General features: G+C 38.9%; 1 protein-coding gene across 2 annotated transcripts; it reads right to left on the bottom strand.

The window, feature by feature from the left end:
• Nucleotides 1-1,822: 1,822 nt before the first annotated feature.
• On the bottom strand, nt 1,823-17,304 carry CHURC1 (churchill domain containing 1). Of its 2 annotated transcripts, none has more exons than XM_019451556.2 (4): nt 17,172-17,304; nt 11,965-12,100; nt 10,350-10,420; nt 1,823-4,253 (listed from the first exon to the last, which is right to left on the bottom strand). In XM_019451556.2, exons 1-4 carry the CDS (start codon nt 17,208-17,210, stop codon nt 4,161-4,163), a joined length of 339 nt encoding a protein of 112 aa, XP_019307101.1. In that variant the 5' UTR covers nt 17,211-17,304; the 3' UTR covers nt 1,823-4,160. The 2 variants fall into 2 exon arrangements, with proteins under 2 accessions (XP_019307101.1, XP_053745475.1); XM_053889500.1 differs by lacking the exon at nt 1,823-4,253 and adding an exon at nt 9,869-9,934.
• Nucleotides 17,305-18,457: the final 1,153 nt, after the last annotated feature.

Below are 18,457 nucleotides of genomic sequence, written 5' to 3'. Positions count from 1 at the left end.
GGGCCATAATGCTAGGAAAAGGGCTCCTCATTTGGGCAGGGGAAATGCTCCCTGCTTCAGAAGGGACCTGACCATTTTGGCCCAGGAGGGAACAGGGAGGGCCGGACTGGGGGAACTTGTCTTACAAGGACATTTCATTTTTACTAAATCTTTAGTTGTGCTGTTGTTAAAATGAAAAGAAGTGAGAAATTGTTTCCTTTATTCCTCATCTTGCTTGTCTCCTTTTACAGCCTCAGCAGTATCAGCTTATGGTCATAAACAGACATGGCAAAGCTTAATATAATCAACCACTTTCAATCTTTTAATCAAATTTCCCTAGAGGCACTCAGGAGGCAGGGAGGTGTGTCATAAACAAGCTTTCCCGAAGAGCTGAGGTAATGCCACTCCATTTAGAGGAGGGATAGAGACAATCGCTTCTCTGAGGACTTGAACAAAAAAATAAAGCTTGGGAGTAAATGATTTTAGGGAACCAAGGGACAAAGACTAAAATTCATTATTTCTATGACTATGTTCCCACAGCTATGTCTCCTTAGTTTAAGAAACACTGAGCCAAACTCTAATTGGTGACATCAAATCTGATTTCTCATAATCACCATTACAACTGTCATCCAAACTATCATTTATTGAATATTTACTATATTCACACACTGCACTGAGTCCTTTGTATATCTTAGGTTACTTAATTCTCATACTGATTTTATGAAGAATTTTTGTCTCTATTTAAAGAGAAGGTAATTGAGCAAGACACCTGCCAAGGACAAAGGGCTCTAAGTAGAAGAGTTGAAAAGTTAAACCCAGGTCAGTCTGACTATAAAGGCTGTACCCTTTATTTCTGAGTGAGAGAGAGAGAGAGAAAGAGAAACAGAGTGCAAGTGGGGGAGGGGTAGAGACAGAGGGAGACACAGAATCCCAAGCAGGCTCTGAGCTATCAGCACAGAGCCCGATGCAGGGCTCAAACTCATGAACAGCTAATCATGACCTGAGCCAAAGTCAGATGCTCAACCAACTGAGCCACCCAGGCGCCCCTAAAGCCTGTACTCTTAATCACAACATGATAGTGTTTCCCTCCATCTCAAAGTGCCTTCATAAAGACCACTGATAGTTGCCTGTAACAGCATTGCACAACTTAAAATCATTTTCATCATTTTCACTTACATTATATCATTTGATTTAAAACTCTCTGGAGAAAGCATGATTATTTCTATTTTTCCATCGGAGAACCAATGTACACTCAGTGACTTGCCCAGTGTCCCAACATGAGCAGGTGGCAAAGCTAATTTTAGACCTAAGTTTCCTGGTTTCCTTTCTATCCAACCACACTGTATCTACCATAGAGACTGTACTACAGTCAAGAAACACACAGCCTAAAATTGAGAGTCTCAAATTCAGTGAAGTAACTTAACCTGGCTCACAAAAAAGATAAAACAGAAAGAATTCTTGATACCTTGATAAAAAACACTAAACATATAACTCTTAGTAATTACTTATAAGTAATGAATCGTATCTGGTTGTGCCCAGAATATATCATATATGAATTAATTAGTACTGTCAGAACCCAAGACCATTGGAGAAAGACTTGGCCAGCTAAAACAACACAACAAACATGTTGAGCTTTGAACTCCAAGAGCCTAAGTAGGCAGACTCCAGATCTATACATCATGGAACAAGTAGACCAAGAATGAGGGGCCAGAACAAGCCCACTTTCCCAATTACATCTATAGGTGATTTCTTTTCTTTCTTGTATCTCAGGAAGGAAAGTAAAGACTGATGTTTTTGCCTGGCTCTCCTTTATTTGAACAGAAAAGTACGGATTCAGTGGAACTGGGTTGAAGAGGTCTTTATTTGATTAGACCCATAGAAGAATTCTAGAAGATAAAGAAAGTATCACAAAACACAGCACAAGGTTGGTTTAATAATGACATATGTGGATAGGATCTTATGTTTTAAATTTTGTAGGATATAGTCCAAAACAGATAGATAATTATACAGTCTGTAAAAGACAAGGATATCAGTAGGGGCTTATAAAGTCATACCCTTGAACTCCAAATGACTAAGTTGGAAGCATTAGCAAACTCCAAGAAGGGACAATTCAGAGGCTATAATGGGCTTAGTGCTGCTATTTAAAGTAATGAAGCATTTTCTCTGCTTTCTGGATCCATTTCACCAAACGATTTCCTCAGCAGGTCAGATATAGATTTGCAGAAAAGTGGAAAACATCTTCCAGGAATAACACAACTGATCCCTGAGGAGCAGATGACTTAACTTTGCTGAATAACAAATCTTGGTCTGATGTGCCTAGATTCCGCAGAGTGCTGTCACTGACAGTCTTAACTTGTTCCTAACCTTGCCAGACCCTTAGACTTCATGTGTGTACCGAGCAGGAGTGTTGACAGGGAGTCACTGTACTAGTTGTGTGACCTTAAGCTCCTTTAACTTCTTTGTGCTTTAGTTTCTTTGGCTCTAAAATTGGGATAACAATAGTACCTACTTCATGGAATTGTTAATGAGGATGAAGTAAGCGTTTAAAAAGGCCCTGGCATACAGTAAGTGCTCAATAAACCTCAGCATTAGCGTTCCTGTTATACAACAAAACTTCTCTGGTATCAACAATGAACACCTTGCTCACCTCACTTTAGCAAAGCTTTAGTTCAGAATTTCCAAATTTCTTGGGTATGAAGAGGAAACAATTTTGTTTCTAATGCCTGACCCTTTAAGTTTTGGTCTCAGACTGAGAAGAATCAACCAAAGCCATCTCATTGCATCTAGTACTTTATATGCTTTCCAACACATTTTATATTCATTATTCATTTGGATCTTCTAACAATACTGTGAAGGAAGTAAAATATCAATTTTTATTAGCCTAATCTAATAGAAATGGGACAATAAAGACCAGAGTAACACTTTGCTTAATGGTTATACTGTTACCAATGGCAGAGAGGCCTAAATTCCAGGGTTTATAACACCCAAGCCAGTGTTCTTTCAACTACACAAGGTGAGATATTCTAAGATCTCTTTGGAGCAGCTGAAATCATTCTATTTACTTATGTTAATTAAAGTCTACACTTTATTCAGGTTTTGCTAGTTTTAACCAAACGCACTTTTTCTGTCCCAGGATCCCATCCAGGATACCTCATTACATTTAGTTGTCATGTCTCTTTAGTGAGAGTTTCCCAGACTTGTCTTTAATGCCTTGACAATTTTGAGGAGTAAAGGTCAGGTATTTTGCAGAATGGCTCTCAAGTGGGATTTGTCTGATGTTTTTCCCACGAATAGACTGGAGTTATGGGTTTTTGGGAGGAAGACCACAAAGGCAAAGTGCCCTCCCATCATATCACATCAAGGGTGCATGTTATTATCAACAGGATGATCACTGAGGATGTTAACCTTGGTCACTTGGCTGAGCTAGTGTTTGTCAGGTTTTCCCACTGTTACTTTTCTCCTTTTGCATGCTCAACTCTACCCGATTCTGCTCTACAGTCGGGAGTTGCTATTTATAACCCACACTTGAGGAGTAGGGAACATCTACATAACATTATTTCAAATTCTTCTGCATGGGCAATTTGTCTACTCTTCCAATTCATGTAGTTACTTATTCAATCATTCATTTATATCAGTAAGGACTCATAGATATTTATAGTTTGGATTATAATCCAATACTACTTTATTCTGTTGCTCAAACTGTTCCAACTTTGGTCACAGGGAGCTCCTTGAGTTGGCGTTTTTGCCCCTTTGACATACTCCCAATCATTGTGTTTTGTGAGGGGTTTTTTTGAGCACTTTCTTTGTGACACAAAATGCTCCAAGCTCATCTTGTATATTTACTGCCCTCGTCCTAGAATCAATCACTTTTCCAAGGAGTCCTGGTTCCTTTTACTGGAACCAAGATGTGGGCATTAGGTATACTCCCATTCTAGTTATATCTTCCAGCTATATAACTTCTAACAGAGATTCTTCATTCTGGCTTCATTCTGATGTGAACTGGGAACTTTAGCAGAGGAGCTCAGCATAATCCCCTAAATTACTTTTTCTTTCTAAGGAAGTTAAGACTAAGCAGAAAAAAATATGCAACTAATTTCCATTATAAACTAAGTAAGACAAACCATCAGGCTTGCTATATTGTAAACCAACACAACATAGTTACTACAGAACTGCAGGGATCCTCAGAATAACAGAGTCATTTGTCGAGGGTCATCAGGGAGAATACTGATAGTATCTTCAGCTTTGCCACATAACAGACACAGCATGGTATACTCCTAGAACAAGATAAAGTGCATAATTACATTGAGGAACAGGGAGAAAGACACTCCATAACTTACTCTGGTAAAGCTATTCTCTACAAATTGGAGTGGATATTCCTTCTGTACGTTCTATCAGTTTCTTCAACCCCTACCAGGGATGTCTTAGGTTTATTCTGTGTATCCTGAAGTCTTTTGTTTATATAAATTGAATACAAGCTGATGCTCTATTTACTACATATACAAGAATGTCATCTTGGAAATGTATGGCTATATCTTGGATTTAAAACACATATTGGGCTTGGTTAGAAGTGCTGCTATTTAAAGTGGTAGTGAAGCAATCTGATTCCCTAAAGACAAATTCCTGTTTTTAGAGTTGTTCCTTTCTAGATTACTTAAGACTACTAAGCAACAAAAACGATTTTTAAAGTGAAAGAAAGGTCCCAAACTGAAAAAACTATTTTTATCAACTCTAAGAAAATAAATAATTATGTTATATCCACTAGTATGTCATGCCTCATATTTAGATAGCTAACTGTCTGGAATTTGATCTATTTAAGAAGTTTATGTTTCTTGGGCTTAACAAATGTCCAGGCTGATAAAAAAGAATGAAATCTTGCCAACTGCAATGACATGGATGGAGCCAGAAAGTATAATGCCAAGTGAAATAAGTCAGTCACAGAAAGACAAATACCATATAGATAATTTCACTCACGTGTGGAATTTAAGAAACAAAACAAATGAGGAAAGGAAAAAACAGAGAGAAATCAAGAAACAGACTCTTAACTACACAGAATAAACTGACGGTTACCAGAGGGGAGGTGGTGGGGGATGGTGAAATAGGTGACGGGGATTAAGGAGGGCACTTGTGATGAACAGTGGGTGATGTGTAGAAGTGTTGAATCACTATATTGTACACCTAAAACTAATGTAACACTGTATGTTAACTTATACTTGGATTAAAATTTTTAAAAATATCCAGCCTGGTGACAGAAGGGATTTTGTTTTAGGCAAAACTCTTAGGGCAAAGTCCTGTTTTTACAGTTATCTCTTTCTAGAATAAACTATATAAACATATTTCCTTTCAAACCTTTGCTTAAAAACCTCTTTATCTTCTTTAAGAAAACAAATATTAATGCTAAATCTATTAGTATTTCCACGCTTCCAACTGAGATTGTTAAGCTGTCTGGGAATTGATCAGTCAAGGCAGTTTGTGTTTCATGGGTCTAGACAGTCACTAGAGGGTCACAGAGATAAACAATGACGGTGGTTCAGACACTCAGACCTAGACAACTGGATTTCCATTTCCTATGAGTGAGTTCAGCAGGGAGCTTAGCTGTGGCAATGGAAAGATTGTTTCTTAAAGACCATACTTAATTTTGAAGTCTACTCCACACACACAATAGAGACAGAGGCCAGAGCTTAGAGAACAAATACAGGTCTCATAAATTAAAAAATGAAATAAAAATCCACCCTCTACAAGGTCTTTTACTGCTTTCAAATACTTCTGCTTTCACCTGCCAGACATTACTAGTAGTAGGATGTCAACCTATCATTGGAAATGAAGAAGAAAACAATAATAAAGTCAAAATGGGAAAATGGGCAAAGCTAGACAAACATCTTGAATTTTCAACCAACGTATCCATTGACAAGTTTTTATTTAGTGCTTAAATGTTTTGCAATGTGTTAGGTGCACTGGCAGACATGAGAGAAAACAAGGACAAGGTCTGACATTGCAAAATTTACAATCTAACTTGGGAACAAGAAAAAACCTAGCACGTGGTATAATCTGGAAAGATTATTAAGTAAGTAACACTGATTACACCTATAATCTTTAATTTATAGGTAGTCTGGAATCCAAATTTCACCATAGGTCAATTATTTGGAATTCAAAAGCAGTTTCCCATAGAAGTAAATGTTGTACATAGCAGTTAGGTTCCCAGGAAATTCCAAGGAGTCTTTTAAATTCATATTGCACAAGACTACAGAATCTAACCATACAGAGCAGTGCTTCGGTGGGAAAATACGTCTAGAATTCTAGCTTGGAATGCCAGGAACACATCCCCCTGTGCTGCCAGGGTCAGGACACCTTTTATCAAAACTGGCCAAGTTGGGAGAGTAAGAATTCCTCCCAGTCATTCATGGAGACCCTCAAAGGCTCCACCTGGGCAAAGCATAGAGGTAGAGATTCGGAAGAAAGGGTGCATTGTGGGGAATTACCTTTGGGTAAAATCAGATCCTTTGTTTTATTCTGAGGGTCCCATGGCTCTTTTCTTCTATTACTACCTGCTATTTCTGACCCCAAGTCCTCCCATTCCCTCGTCCAAAGAGGAACAGAAGGCAACCTCACAGGTGCCCTTTTGTTTCCTGAGGCAAACACACAGTCCTTTTAGTGGTTTTTAGGGTGATATAAAAAAAAAACAAAGGATACCTGTAATCATTTACAATGTCGTTTCCATTTTAAAGTCTGTACTTCTGTCTCTACTTTCCCCCACTACTTGTGCCATCAGAAATCACTTTAACAATGATATTATGGTTATTTTAAAAACAGAATCCTTATCTTTTAGAGATATGTACTGAAATATTTAAGAAGTAGTGATATATTTGGGATTTGATTCAAAATAATCCTGTAGGGATGTGGTAATGGTGAGATACAAACAAAGCAAACTGAAGCTGGGTAGTGGAGGTTAAAACACTATCCTACCTACTTTTGCCCATAAGACATTTAAAACAAAGCAAAACAAACAAAACATTACCAATGGTGGGAATCCCACCTTGAACCTGAACTATTGCTTGGGTAAAATGGGGGCTGGCGTAGGGTGGGGACAAGGAAGTAGGTTACTGAAGCAGAGAACAAAGAGTTCTTGTGCCAGGCAGGCTAAGAAGGAAGTTCCCAAGTGGCTATTCACATGAGTCAGTCCCCGTACAAGGAAAGGGAGAAAGCAGTATGGGTTGGACTATCGTGAACAAGGAGGAGAGAGAATTTAAGTTCTGCTTGAAAGAGGTAAGATTTAGTTGATGTGAAGGTAGAGAAACGGACTAGTCAAATCAAGGAAAAAGCATGAATAAGGACAGTGATAGGGAAAGAGCAAGCATATCCCATACGGAGCAGCAGGAGTGACAAGACAGTATGTGTAAGCAAGATTAACTTGAGGGCAGTGTGTAGAACTACAGTTTGGGGGCTGCTGCAGTAACTTAGGTTTGAGCGGGTATGGTCCTTGACATGAGGTATGGCAGCAGGGCCAAAAGGCAAGAGAAACAAAGGAAGAAAGGAGGGTAGGCAGGGTGTTAGGGTTACAGAAGGACATTTGGGAGACAGCTGATGGGTTTCAAGTGAGCCTGCGCGTGCATGTGCTCACTATTTGAGAAAGTAAAGAGAAGGTTCCAGATAAGAGACCAAAATTCAGGGGGAAATCAGTGAACAATAGGAAAGGAAACCAGGGAAAAAGCAAGAGGATTCAAAATTTTTAAAATTTTTTTCTTTTTAAATCTTTTTTAAAAATTTTAAAAAGAAAGAAAAAAAATCTGGCACCATGAACCTGAAGGGAAGAAATCCTTCAAAAACAACAATGGTTGACAAAACCAGACCCACAAGAGATGTCAAAAGAGCTAAGGACTGACGTAAGGTCACTTGATTTGGCTACATGATAAGAGACCTCTGAGAGAACGGTTTTAGTGAAGTGAACATAAAAACTCATTTGTTTTTTGGGGCGCCTGGGTGGCGCAGTCGGTTAAGTGTCCGACTTCAGCCAGGTCATGAACTCGTGGTCCGTGAGTTCGAGCCCCACGTCAGGCTCTGGGCTGATGGCTCGGAGTCTGGAGCCTGTTTCCGATTCTGTGTCTCCCTCTCTCTCTGCCCCTCCCCCGCTCATGCTCTGTCTCTCTCTGTCCCAAAAATAAATAAAAAACGTTGAAAAAAAAAAAAAAACTCATTTGTTTTTTTTTTTTGTTTTTTGGTTTTTTTTTTAATTTTTATTTATTTTTGAGACAGAGAGAGAGCATGAACGGGGGAGGAGCAGAGAGAGAGAGAGGGAGACACAGAATCCGAAGCAGGCTCCAGGCTCTGAGCTGTCAGCACAGAGCCCGACACGGGGCTCGAACTCACGGACCATGAGATCGTGACCTGAGCCGAAGTCGGACGCTTAACCGACTGAGCCACCCAGGTGCCCCCATAAAAACCCATTTGTAGGTGGTTTCAAGGAGCACAGGGAAATAAGGAAAACAGGTTAAAGACCTACTCTAGTAGGTCAAAGATGTAGGTATGGGAAATGAAAACATTTTAAATTTATTTTTAATAAGTGAAGAATCAAGTACATTTAATGTAAGAAATGGTTTACATCCCAGGAAGACAAAGATGATGCTAGACAAAGAGCAGATTGATGAAGACATGTGGAAAGGGTAGCCCTTAGAGAGGAATAAATAAGAATCTTCCTCTCTAATGGGACAGAAGGAAGAGTCTGAATTAGGGCAATGATGTGTGTGGTAAGCCAGAGACCAGAGGAAATAAGGGAAGGGAGCATGGGCCAGCCCCATGAGAACCTTGAAACAAGGAGCTTAGATATTACACTGTAGCTAAAATGAACTATGGAAAGGCCAAAGAGGTGGTCTCAAGCATTGTTTTCAGAAAACTAATCTGATTGTAGGACACAGAATACAGGTGGAAGGAAGCAGGTGTTGAGAGAAGATGAGGTAGCCTAGTTTGAGTTGAGTTTTTTTTCCAAGAGAATTTCACACTGTCCAGGCATTGTGAATACAAGCCATCTTCCTCTATCTTCTTCTTCCTACCCCAGAGTAATTTCTGGGGCAGCTTTGAAAATGGCTGTGTTCAGTCATAAAGGAAAATCAGGTAGAGCAAAGTCTAGCTATGATAGATAATATCTCAGTCAGGGCAATCTTCATATTCATTTAGGGCTCTAAAAAGCTCACAGGGACTCCAGGAGCCCTCTTTTCTTCTCATGAAAGGACAGAGCTTCTCCTTTAAACCCAAGATATGCTCCTTCCTCTATTTGGCCACTATGCATTCATTGAGATCTTGATTTTGCCCTAAGTTACATATACCATATAAATATTTTTTGAGGCATAATTTTTGGATGCTGAGGAGACATGGTCAAGATGTTGTATAGATTAAGCAAACATATGAGACCAGATTCTGACAGGTGAGTAAGTGAATTAAAAAAAAAAAAAAAAAAAGAATGAATGAGAGTGGTTATACTGTAAGATTCTATTACGGAAGATTATTATTTTTTTCTAATTAAAATACTACCCAAATTTGAAGCACTTAAAATTCCCTTGCTTGTTAAAAGGTCTAACCTGATATTTATGTCTGATAGATGAATATGTAGTTCACTTTAAATAAGTAACTCAACCTGAAGGCTTGAAAATGGAGGCAGTAAGGGACAGACACAGGTTCGTGTGTCTTCATGATTTCCAGTTTACCCTTGGTTTTTCCCCACTGTCTAGCTTTTCTTCCTGACCCTCAGATCTGTGAATCTTTAGCAGCTCAGGCATTCAGAAGCCTTCTGGACAATCCTTCGTGTGCTCTCACAACTGTACAAGGCCTCATCTTTATTATTCTCTACCCTTACAGTGGTCCAGGTTCTTTCCTCCAACCTTGATACATCCATCCTATCATTTTACGATGAATAATATTAAAAGGTCTTACCACAATTGAGACTACAGAGTTGCTCAACTCTACATGCCTATTGGGGAAGACAAAGATAACCTCCTTATCAGAATTTCCATGCTCAGCAAGTATGGTGGCAATGGGCAGGCTAACACTCATAAAGCCAACAATTGTGCAATTACATAACTGGACAGAAAAAAAAGACACAATAGTAACCTCAAAAGAAGCCACAATGTACTGTTCTTTATAAACATAAACGACAGGCCTGAGATATCATTTGTAAGGCATGCATTTTGATTTGACTCTTGCGAAGACAGGTTTGAACAGATATACTCACATCTAAAGGGTCTCTCTTAACATACACAAGTAGAAGACAGGGATGGTCTCCTTTAATACCTGCTAATATTTCATTTATTAAAACTATCTAGATTTATAAAAGTACTTTCATTATCCCCCTCCCCCACAATAACACACTACATTTATATATTTACCTGAAATTCATCCATGATACTGAATGTGTACTCATGCCTGGCTACTACGTGATGACAATTCTTACACAGATCTGCCAAAACAGAGAGAGACTTAAATAAATTAAGTCTTGGAAGATGTCTTAAGACAGTAAAATTTCTATTCTCTGCATGGTATTACTTTAAAAGAATCTTAAGTGATATATTTAACAGAGCAGCTGGAAACCCATTATAATATCTACCTTGATAAGAAATCCAAAATTTGTCACATAGCAATACTACATAATGAAGGGCCTCAACTCAGAGATTTAACAAGCATATATTAATTCCCATTCTCAGAACCTATAGAAACTGCTACTAAAACCAATCATAAATAAAAAAGTCAATGCTAGACATTATAAAGTGAATTTAATGGCAACAAAAGACTCTACTAGAAACATGATAATAATAATAACTATGATTTTTTGACTGCTTACTGTGTGCCAGAAACTGTTTTAAATACTTTTTATCTGTTTATTTAATCTTCTCAAAACCCAAAGAAGTAGATACTTGTTATCACCTTTTTAAGGATTAGGAAACAAAGACACACCATGGTTAAGTAATTATTAGCAAGACTGCCAAGCTAGGAAGTATTGGCAATAGAATTCAAACCCATGCATTCTGGCTCCAGGGCCCTTGCTCTTACATACTATGTCCTACTACCTGGTACAAAATAGAGTTTAAAGGGTTATGTCTAAAAGAAAGAAAAAGTTTTTTATACTTTAGAACACTTTTGATAGTCTGATTCAATTCTAAAGGCTTAGTGTCTTTCATAACCTGTTTTCAAAATATCATTATTTGTACATTTATTCCTCATATTCAGAACATACCAAAGCACCAAGAGAGAAGCAAAACGGGGATGTGAACAGTTTAAATTCTTGTCACTATACCCTAAAATGTATATGGGCTTCCTTACTAAGTTAAATGGCCCTAAAATGTATATGCACTTAATTTACTCATAGAAATTCTTAGTGCCAACCTCAGAATTGATTCACGTTCATTATACACAGTTGATTGATTTGGTTTCCCAGTACTGAGGATGAGGAGCGGCATATGAAGGTAGCACAGCAAAAGAAATAACCAACTGACAATGAGATGGGAGACAAAAAAAAAAAAAAACAAAAAAACCCCACGAGAAAGAAACAAGACAAAAAACCCCATTACATCCCAGGGTTATTTAGTATAGCAGCAAACAGCCCTAAACACTTTAGTGGCTGTTGGAGGACATCACTGTATTAGACTACAGTAAAAAAGAAAAAGAAAAAGAAAAAGAAAACACACGGAATGACCCTAAGGTTAAAAAAAGTCTCTATATCTTGTTTCAGAAGGCATAAAGGCTTTAAAAACAAACAAACAAACAAACAAAAAATGGTACCTGAGTCATAGGCTTCATTTATCTGCAAAAATCACTCAGGCAGAGTATCTGATGATGCTATCATCATCTGTATTTTCCTCTTAAAAGACTAACTAGCATCTCTATGTTACAATACAATATTGAAATAGGCCTCATAAAATAAAATATATCAACAGGCACAACGTACCAGCTTTTAAAAGCTGGTATCTCCTATCAGACTTGCATGAAAATAAAGAATCTACTTACGATCATAGGTAACTATTTCTTCTCCATCCTCCTCCTTCAAAGATTTGTTTGTGATCAGCATAAAATCCCGCTTATTGCACACTGCACAGCCTGTAAAGTTCAGCAAGAAAGATCCATTCTCCAGGCAGATGTTACCCTAAAATATTAAAAATAGGAATTTAATTTTCTTCTATTTCAAAACCCTTGGTGAAAATAATTAATAGACTAAAAATTTCTAAAGGCAAAAAAACATGGCTAGAATTTACTTGCTTGAAATCTGTACCAAGTAATTTTTGAAATTACTAGCTTTCCTCTAGAAGGGCTATTTATGGCAAATAAAACTGAAGCAGTGTTAAAGCTGTTAAGTCTTTGAGGACAGCAACTGTATCCGAGGACTAAATGCATGTGGATTTTTAGACACACACCGAAGCTTTAATATAAAATATGAAAAAGAAAAATTAGAAAAATCCAATAGCCAACAATATTTAAATGGGGCAGATCCTAAAACTAGAATTAAAATTGAATAATAAAAAATGATCTTATACAATGTGTTGCTCAGTTGATTGTTGAAATAACATTTTCTGATGCCTTAAAAATAACACAAAATAAGCAAACAAGAATAAACCCTCAGCTCTATAGATGTCAATCCTTAAGGGTATGTGTGATTCAGGCAGTGAAGATAAGCTCTCAACTCATCAGCCTGACACCATGGCATTCAAGAGAGAAAGGGTTTTGCTTCATCACTAAGAAACTGTTAACAACTTATGCTCCTGGCTCAAGGGAGTTCTTTTCTAGAGGCTTACCAGTAATTGTTCAGAAAGTCATTTTATAAATAATCTAATTCAACCTCATTCTGACCAATAGGGTATTTTTAACAGTTGATGTGACTAAAAACCAGTCAAATCAATATTTCTCCAATGCAGCTATGTGTAACAGTTGATGTGACTAAAAACCAGTCAAATCAATATTTCTCCAATGCAGCTATGTGCCCGATACTGTGCAAAGCACAGGGAAGGATTAGAGGGTGAGTCATATCTTTCCACCTTTGAGGAGCTTATGAACTCTCAGGAAGACCAACTTTAAGCGATGCCACAAGTGAAGCCTTCCTGGATTCCCAGCACCACAGTTAACCTCTCCCTTTTGAGCGGCTCCTTGAGGCTATGTACTAAGAAAGAGATTTACTCTGTTGGGGCAAGGGGGGTGGAGAAGTGAGGAAATCAATCTATGTAGTCGGGAGATACTAAATCATAGACACAGCAACTTAATTACTAAAGGTGGAAAAAAAGGCCTTGAGATTAAAGTATAAATTTCCAGCTATTAAAAACAGGTGCTTTGCTTTTTTAAAAAATAAACTTCACTGAAGTATAATTTATATACAATAAAATCCACACATTGTAAGGGTATACGTGAACGACTTATATACCAATATATATAGGCATATATTTCAACGTAACCACTACCTCAATCAAGATATAAAAAGTTTTATCTTCCCAGGAAGTTCTTTTATGCTTTGCAGTCTATCTCCAACCCCTTCTCAGGTACCCCTTGATCCAATTTCTATCTCTAGTTATTAGTTTTGGTTGTTATAAAATTTTATATAAATAGAATCCTGCAGTATACTCTTCTGCATCTAGTTTCTTTTGTTCAACATAAAGTCCATGTTAATCATTTATGTTGTTGTATGCATTGGTAATTTATTGCTTTTTACTGCCAAATCTATTACATGGATTCATCTGTCAATAGACTTTCAGGTCCTTTTCAGTTTGGGGCTATTATGAATAAAGCAGCTACAAAGATTCATTAAGTCTTATGTAGACATATGCCCTTCTCTTGAGTAAACATCTAGGAGTGGAATTGCTGAGTCATATGGTAAAAATATGGTCCATACAAACTTTAGAACTGCCGGTTAGTTTTCCAAAGTTTCCCATTTTCCATTCCCACCAGAATTGTGTGAGTTCCAGTTGCTCCATATCCTCACCAACCCTAGATACTGTGTCTTTTCTTATTTTAGCCATCCTAATCATGTAGAGGTATCTCATAGTTTTTATTTGGCATTTCCCTCATGACTAACAACGTTAAACATCTTCTCAGGGTGCCTACACATGTGTCTTCTTTTGTGGAGTGTCTATTCAAGTCTTGTCCATTTTTGTTTATCTTATTATTTAGTTACAAGAATTATTGAGTTATAAAAGTTTTTTTTTTTTTTTTAAGTTTACTTATTTATTGTAGAGAGAACACAAGTGGGGATGGGGCAGAGAGAGAGAGAGGAAGAGAGAGAATCCCAAGCAGGCTCTGTGCTGTGAGTGCAGAGCCCAACACAGGGCTCGATATCATGACTTGAGCTGAAGTCAAGAGGCAGATGCTCAATTGAGCCACCCAGTGCCCCATAAGAGTTCTTTATATATCTTAGATACAAATCTTCTCAGATCGGTATTACAAATATTTTGTTACCGATGTGCTGTTTTTTAAATAATGTCTTTTGAAGAACAGTTGATTTTTATGAAGTCTAATTTATCAAAGCTTTTCTTTCACTATTTGTATTTGTCTTCTAAGTCTAGTATTTTTCATCTGTGAAAAATATCTACAAGTCTCCAGAAACATTTATGAAACCCAAATAAATAATTAAATATTTAGGGGTGCCTGGGTGGCTCCGTCAGTTAAGCGTCCCAACTTAGAGCTTCTCAACATGCTAATCCATTATTTTTCTCTGCCACGGGTAGACTATTCTTGCTACCACTACCTTATTGTCCCTTTGCTAAGTTCAAAGTGACTTCTGTTCTTACTCCCCTCAGAAATACCTCATGACTTCGATAACCCCCAGAGTTGGAAGGACCTTTGAGATTTCAAATGGTCAAGTTAGCTTCTCCTGAACAACAGAAGAGAGTTCAATTCCTCTCAGGGTTGCCCGTTCCATTTTGAAAATCTGTTAAAGTTCTTTATTCTGATTCAAAGCCTAAACCCAATAACATCCACCCACTATTTCTAAATCTGCCTTCTGAAATTCCAAAAAGTTTAATTCTTCCTCATGACAGCCCTTTAATTATTTTAGAACAGAATAAAGTCAGAAAAAAGTGCTTATGAAAGGCACCTTCCTGGTTTTCCAATCGCCTCATTCCTTTTCTCTACTCTTTTTCTTATACTTTATTTTCATTTTCTAAATTAATTTATTCCTTGAAGCCCAGTCTTTGATTCTACTTGATTCTCCATTCTTTTTCTAAGAAAACAGATCATTTCTATTTTGACACTTTTATTTGGCTAACTCATCTGTTTGAATCTTGCACCTATACTGCAATCTTATATTTTCACTTGACTCCTCGGGTGTTACATTCTCAATCTTGGATGAAACATGATAAAAACAATCTGACCATGTGCCCCCCAATTTTGGTTCTCTCTCACACATGCCACCAATTTCTGTAATGATACTTCCAATTTCCCAATTGCCTAGATTGAAAACCTAAGATCACCTGTAGGTCTTCCCTCCATTAAATTGGCTGAGTCCTATTAATTCTTTCTTCGAAATGAGGCTTTCATTATCTCATGCCTACCCTACTGTTTTCATGACTCCCCAAAAACTCTGTAGGGCTCTTCCTTTTACATTCCCCCCATCCCATAACCTCAACATACAGCCACAGACTCATTTCCCTAAATAACAGATTTCAGAATTATTTTCCTATTCACTTTTTTTGATGGGTGCTCAATGCCTAAAGTGTAAAACCTAAATTTCTTCATACAATTTTAAAATCTTTTGATTGGCTCAATTCTTAAGAACCCAACCTAATCTCTTTAATACTCTTCACTACAAACACCTCCTTCACATGGTCCCTGAAAAGTGCAGTGTTCATTACTGGATTCACAAAAATTTATTTTTAAACTTTAAAAAAAGTATGAAATAGAATGCAATACAGAAAAGCGTATGAAACAGCACAATGCCTCTAGTTAGTAGTCAGTAGTACCCCCAGTTGTGACAACTAAAACTGTCTACAGATAGTGCCAAATGTCCCCTGGGAGGCAAAAGTCACACCTAGTTGAGAACCACTGCTCTAATTCATTCCATTATTCATTCATGGTGTTCCATTCTATGGCTATATCCCACTTTTCCAGTCTACTCCTACAAGTGATGCTCTTACGAACATTCTTACCCAAGTTTCCAAGAACATATGTACATGCATTTATTTCCCTAGAATGAGAATTGCTGGGTCTTTCAGTATGCAAATCTTTGATAATACTAAACCTTTTCCCCAGGAGGCCGTACCATGACTGTTCATGTTACACCTCCTTCCCCAAAGCGTAAGTATTACTCAAAATATTAAGAGGCAGAAGCACCTATAGATCTTCTACCGCCCAACCATCACAAGAATCCTTGTTCTTATAGTCTTCAAGCCTCTGGCTCCTCCTTACCTTCTTTTCTACCCTAGTCACAACTAGCCTCCAAGTCCCAAATGAAGTCTACCTTTCTTTTGGGAGAACAGCGCTATTGCTCGCCCCTTTCTCTAAAGTTGAATATCACTTATGAACTGTACTACTCATTTTTTGTTGTTAAATCACATACTCTGAACCGTAAGCTCTCAGGAGGCAATGAGGCTGCCTTTTATTTCATCTTTGGTATCTCTTTCTGGTCTAGCTACACACATAAATGTTCAATAAGTATACCTTGAATAAATGAGAGTAAACAAGCTTCGGCAACCTCCGGAGATTGAGAGGAACAGATATTTTTTTTAAATACTCAGGAAATCTGATTTCTGGCCTTGACTCTTAGGTTAACAGAATGTGAAATTTATTTCCCCTCTCTGGGCATTAGTTTCATCTGCAAAACCGTGTTAACGACAGATGACCTCAGAGGTCCCTTCCAGCGCTAGACTTCAGTAAGAAAAGTGAATTTCACCAAATCAAGCTTGACAATGTCATCAGCGGTGGCGGGAGGGTGTCCCTTTGTCGTCGACTGGATTGTTGGTGGTGTGGGGTTTCCTTTGTTGTACCCTGGAACTTAAGAGAAGTGGGGCGACGGCTGAGATCAGCCCCCAGGGCGTGGACCGGCGGGCAGAACCGACGGCCACCGGCCGTCCCCGCCATCAAGTGCCTAAATACAGCTACCGGGTCACCGGAATGGGCACGGCGGCAGGGTCGTCCCGCGCTCGGCCTCTCAGGGAAGGCCGGCCCGGGGTATGAGGAGCCTCGGGGGCTGGCCACGGGCCAAGGGGGCGAGAAGTTCTCGGCGCCCACTCGCTCACCCGGTTGGGATACTCCTTCTCCACACAGCCCCCACACATCCCGACGCCGTTCACAAGGGCCGTCCTCTAGTGCTTCCGGAAAGACGAAGCCTCGCGAGAGCAAAGGCACGGTTGCCGCATGCGCCCCAAGCACTCTACCCTGGAGTGTTTGCTTTCGGGAATCTACTCGAAGTCTCCGCCCCTTAGCCCCTGTTGTGAGGGCAGGGCCTGGTCTCCCAGGCAACAACGGCCGGCCAAGAGTGGGACTTCGGAAACCTTCGGAGAAAGGGGGCGGGTCCGTGGACCCTGTGGCGGGAACCCGGAAGGGAACGCGGAAGAAACAAAGTTCTGATGTAGGCTCCCTCCTAAGCCTAGGCTGACAGAAAGGCGAGTGACGATACACACGAAAGGGAATTGTTTCTCGCTGCCTCGGCTTACCCCATACAGAAAGCTGAAATTATAGTAATTTAAATACCTTTCCATACCAGTGAGACAGGTGAATAAGCAATAACCGAAGCGTTGGCCAAGAGGCACTTAGAGCTCTGCAGAGAATCTCCTAAAACTGCTAAAAAAAAAAAAAAAAAAAACCCACAAACATTTGAAATGTTAATAAAAAATGACCATTATTTATCCCATTAGCGATGGGAAACGCGTCGCCGAAGCACCTCAGAGGCTTGCACACGCTGTGCAAATAGAAAATGGCGAGGTCCAGCCTATGGAGCTCAAAATGCTTGTGGTTGGTGCCCTGCCTTTTCCTTTTCCTCCGTATTGAAAGCATCTTACTTTTCATAGTGATGTAATTAACTTGAATACGAATATCCAAAAATCTGTCTTTGTGCTTCTGAACAACCTGTCATCATACCCAGCTACACCAATAGAGATATTTGATGGGAGCATCAGCCTCCTTCCTTAACCCTGCCTATCGCAGTCAAGTCAGTGAGGAAATCAGGGAGCATATGAGACTCTGGGATCCAGGTTCTTTTTTGTTTTTTTAAGTTTATTTATTTATTTGGGGGGGGGGCGCGGAGAGAAGCAGGCCTGGCAGCCAGAGCAGAGCCTGATGTGGGGCTCCAACCCACCAACCCTAAGATCAACACCTGAGTTGAAATCAAGACTCAGATGCTCAACTGACTGGGTCACCCAGGCGCTCTTGGGATCCAGGTTCTTTAAAGAAGAGATTAATAACCATTTCAAAGTTCACTCTATTCTTGGAATAATTGCAATGCCTTCCATCTGTATGACATTTTCAACCTTTCAAAGTGTCATCATTTCAGTTTCTAATTTTATGCCTTTACAATCCTATAAGA

Source organism: Panthera pardus, unplaced genomic scaffold, assembly GCF_024362965.1.
Source record: "Panthera pardus isolate Hobbes unplaced genomic scaffold, ASM2436296v1 HiC_scaffold_24, whole genome shotgun sequence".
Classification (NCBI taxonomy): Eukaryota; Metazoa; Chordata; class Mammalia; order Carnivora; family Felidae; genus Panthera; species Panthera pardus.
This window is presented reverse-complemented; position numbering and strand designations above follow the sequence as displayed.

What these genes read in the sequence shown, in the direction of transcription:
- CHURC1 (XM_019451556.2), bottom strand. Translation starts at nt 17,210, where the DNA reads ATGTGTGGGGGCTGTGTGGAGAAGGAGTATCCCAACCGG. An exon ending in AGAAATAGTTACCTATGATC is followed by an intron (nt 10,421 to 11,964) that starts GTAAGTAGATTC and finishes CTGTTTTGGCAG; the next exon opens with ATCTGTGTAAGAATTGTCAT. An exon ending in GTATCATGGATGAATTTCAG is followed by an intron (nt 4,254 to 10,349) that starts GTAAATATATAA and finishes ATCTTGTTCTAG; the next exon opens with GAGTATACCATGCTGTGTCT.